Genomic DNA, 4,547 nt, shown 5'->3' with positions numbered 1-4,547 from the left:
TTATAAAATAAAATCAAAATGTTCTTTAGTTTTATTATTATGAAAACTACAGTTTATTACGAGTTTTGCACCCAGTTCCGATTCATTTAATAAAAGAAATGTCATAATATAATACAAGGATAATTTAACAAGAATGTAGGTAAAGTATGGAAATCTGCAAACTTAAAAAATAAATTAATAAGGAATACGTGTGATTTGATCCACGCATGCGTTTAAGCAATACGAGCATCAGGATCATGTTTTGGCATACGACGTGTCCAAATAGTGTTGGACGATGTCGGCTACCCATTCGGTGGCCAATTCACCACCAAATGACAACAGAACCTTCAGCACCTCATCATTGGTCATTTCAACGAACTCCAATGGATCGATTGGTTTCTTTTCCTCCAACATGATCCGCAAGAAAAACGCCCCATGTGCCAACCCATAGAACGCGTGCTCGCGCATTTCGACGTCCAGTCGGCCACGGTCCGGCACCGGGACGTCGCCGGCGGCAGTGGCCAGCGTTTCGCAGTACGCGTCAAGCAATGCGTCCCAGTGATCGTCCCGGGTCCGGCGGTCCGTGTTCATGTACAAGAAGAAAGACAAATCGAGCGCCGGCGACCCGTACCGGACGGTAGCCATGTCGTACGCCAGCGCGTCCACCGGCCGGCCGCCGTCGTCGTACCGGAACAGCAGGTTGTTCCGGTTGAAGTCGCCGTGGCACAGAACGGATAGCGGTTCGACAGGTTCCATTACACGTCTCAGCGTCTTCATCGTATCGGCCAACAGCTCCGTCCGAAACCTTTGCGCACGTTGGTCATCTTCACCACCATTGCCGCGACGTACCTTTAACGTGTCCAGAGCCAAGAAGAGCAGATCTTCAATTCGTCTGCCTATTACAAGCCACTGCCCATCGTCGTCCCACTGTGTGTCCTTCACCTTGATCACCAGATCCATGAATTTCATTCGGTCCATGTGCTTGGCTCTGTATGACAAACTGTGAAACCTATGACCAAAGCACAAATATAGCCACTGTCATTATCGATCTATATGACATCGCAGTGACGTACGTTTATGAGTTATAGTTTACTACAGGACATTTATACGAGCGTATTACAATATGATCATAATATCTATTGTAATATTATGTTTGCTTCTTCTCACAAAATAAAGTATCAAAGATGCATCAAATTTAAAAAAACAAAAGTATTGTTATTTGTTAACTTAGGTTAATGAAAATCTATATTTTAATTTTGACATTATGAACGTAGCTAAATATTGTATTTACAAACGATCAAAATGATGCGATCGACCACTGCTATGTGTTAGGTTATGCTTGGTAACCCAAAATGTGTTTGATCGAAAACTCGTCAAAATTATAAACACTTAGCTGTCAAAAGAAATCTCCACGAACTAACTATTCGAGTAATTACCTATGGCCCTCGTTAAGTAACTCAACCCGAATATACCTAACACACTTATACGTCCCACTCACTTTGCTAGAGATCTGATTGCCACGATCAGGTGTTCGAAATCCAAACACAGCCGATGTTCGGTTACCGCAGACCGGTATCCGCGGTCAGACTCGTTTTCCAAGACGATCATGTCCCGTGGCGCCAAGTCACCGCAGTCGTTGTGCCCGTAAAAGTAACGGCACAGCGATGGCGTCGCGGTATCGTCTCCGTCGCCCTGCGAGCAGCAGGCCAACAGAAACGGTGCGATCCGTTCGTAGAACAGTATTTCATTGTGGAACTGCTTGTCGTTCTTGATTAAGTCCCGCATCTCGGGCATCGGGTGTTTGAACTTGAACACTAGTCGATGGCTTTGGTGATGGTAGTAGCGATCCTCAACAGCAACCGTACCGTACAGTACAGACGATGCGAACTGATCCCGTTCGGTGTGCTGGCCGTCCAGCGCGAACGACACGAATCGGCTGTCCGGTCCGAACGTCCCGGTCTCGATCATTTCAGCAACCGCGGCCGCGCTCGCCGTTGTCGTCATCGTCACCGGTTCCCGGTGGGTTAGAGGTGTGCACCTGCGTGCAAAACACCTAACGGCGGCACCGTAGTGTGGGTACGCGGAGTGGGTGGACCGAGTTTGACTTGGTCGGGTTCGTGTCACCGCTGCAGCAGTCGTCACCGCACTGAAATCGGATGGACACTGAGCCGGGGCCACTAAATAGGCGTCGGTTATATACCATCTGAGAGCCGTTCCCTCCGAGGTACAGTATTTCGTGGTGAATCAAAAGTCGGGTGCATTACGAGCACCTGAGAGTCAAATGCATACAGTAAATCATTTCAATTATCAGCTCAAGTATAATGCTGATATTATACCTGCACTGACGGTCATATAGGTTATCGACCAAACACGGACCCATTAATTAAATAATAATATTAGTTTATTATAGATGGACGGATGTCGGTCGACGAGCTAACTATAGGCTTAGTAATACCGCGGGAATATGGCTAATTACATAGTGTAGACGACAAAAAATATTCCTAGTTGACGGTTCGGCAGTCAACCAAGGACGAGGAGTAGGAGGAATACAGTCTTGTTTCCCAGCGCATCTGTCTGTTTAAACGACACTTTTTAGTTCACCATTAAATCATTCGCTTATAAACGTACATAGCATAAGTCCCTGCTAATTGCGGTATAAATATTTAAATACGCACACAATACCAACACGCACTTCGTTATAATTGTTTTAAATGTGTTCTATCGTATTGCATATTTGTTTTAACGTTACCTGTTAATATTATATTCTTTCTTTTATTATTTATCATTTAATATGTAAAAAGCAAACGACTATTGACTGTTTTATCGATAATAAAATGATTTATGAAAATTTTCCAATATAACAAACAGGCCGGAACATTGAGATAAGAGCAACTCTAGATAACGGAATTGAGTAGATATTCAATAAAAAAAATTGTACGAGTATTTTAATGATGTAAAATAAAATATATTTTACACCAAAATATGTTGTTTTCCTAAAAAAACTCGCCATCCATACGACCATATACTGTAGTTCTTTTCATAAAAATTCTATGGGGGCTTGGAGTTAACACTATCGAGTATACTGCGTGTAACAGAAACACCTGAATACCTAACAAATGAAATAACTTTTGTTTTAATCAATATTTTTAATATTTTTTTATATATTGTAATATAATATAGTCACTTGCGCTATACGTTTAATATAAAAAAAATATATTTTAAATTTTTAATAATTAAAATAAAAAATCCAATATAGTGAATTTGTAAATTTAATTGTGAGAACAATTTTAATGGTAAAAACATTTATCTAAGTTAAGTAGTTTGTTTTTTATAATTTTTTAAATATAAAAATTTTTTTGAGTAAATTAATTTTGATGTAGTACAATTTTTCAAAAATATTATTTCCTAACATGAGTATATTTCTTAAATAATTTATTAACTATATACTTTTCACAACTTTTGTCATACGTTTAAGTAACATAATTTTATTTCAACTCTTCTTGCTATACCAATACCTACTATTTTTCCGTTAACAAACAATAACTATTCATAAAAATATGAATTTTAAAAAACGAAAATAATAAATATGTCTCGAAGAATAAACTTTAACTTACCATTACACATATTTGAAAAAAATATCATTATGACTTAAATATACCTATATAATTTTTTTTACGATATTTATCAAAATGTATAGTTTAGCTTATCATTTTATTTACAATTTTCTCAATTCGTTAAAAATTATTTTTTTGGTACTTATGTAGGTATAATATTAAAGGTTCGATTCTGAGTGGGAAGATTTTTGGAATGATGTGTTTTTATATTTTTAGATTCTAAGTGGAACGATGAATGTATTGATTTTCAATGATGTGTTTTTTTATTTTTGTGTCTGTCATCACGGTTTGGAGCAGTACAGCTGCTTCGATTTTCTTCAACAGTATCTTGTTTGATGAGAAAGTGAATCTAGTTGGTGCATTTGGCAGGTCAAAATTTGAAATTTCCAATAGTTTTCAAAAGCGCTGTGAAAAATTAAAGAAAAACGGGAATTTTTACACAAAAGCTGTTTTCGAGAAAATCGATTTTGGTTTTTGGTGTAACTTTAAAACAAATGACCGTAGATACATGAAATTTTCACTGGTTGTTTATATTTCCATTTTCATATTAATATATATTAATTTATACATAATACAATTTTCAAAATATTTTGATTTGTTTTCAACTGTTTAGGGACATTTTCAGTTTCCAATTTTATTAGTTTTTTTTCTATAAATGTCAATAAAACTTTATTTGTTGGGTAAAAATACTTTAAAATTTAATTCATGGGTCCTACTATATTGTTACAATGACATTTGAAAAACATTAAAAATCCTTAGTCACAATTTTTTTTTTATTAGCATTTAAAGTTCAAAAATTGACAAAATATGTAAAAATCACGAAAATTAGCAAATTATTTTGAGTTAAGAATTCGTAAAAATTTTTCTTTTTAAATCTAAGATTTGAAAATGTATTACAAGATTCCACTTAATATTGTCTACCTTTATCAGAAAAAAAATGTCTACAAGCAAGTC

The 4,547-nt window shown here is 36.7% G+C and overlaps 1 protein-coding gene across 1 annotated transcript; it reads right to left on the bottom strand.

The window, feature by feature from the left end:
* LOC100574123 lies at positions 1–2,667 on the bottom strand. The gene is made up of 2 exons (XM_003243867.4): positions 1,478–2,667; positions 1–988 (listed from the first exon to the last, which is right to left on the bottom strand). Exons 1-2 carry the CDS (start codon positions 1,981–1,983, stop codon positions 235–237), a joined length of 1,260 nt encoding a protein of 419 aa, XP_003243915.1. The 5' UTR covers positions 1,984–2,667; the 3' UTR covers positions 1–234.
* Positions 2,668–4,547: the final 1,880 nt, after the last annotated feature.

This window comes from Acyrthosiphon pisum, chromosome A1 (genome assembly GCF_005508785.2).
Source record: "Acyrthosiphon pisum isolate AL4f chromosome A1, pea_aphid_22Mar2018_4r6ur, whole genome shotgun sequence".
Classification (NCBI taxonomy): Eukaryota; Metazoa; Arthropoda; class Insecta; order Hemiptera; family Aphididae; genus Acyrthosiphon; species Acyrthosiphon pisum.
The sequence above is the reverse complement of the archived record's forward strand: the minus strand, read 5'-3'. Positions and strand labels throughout refer to the sequence as shown.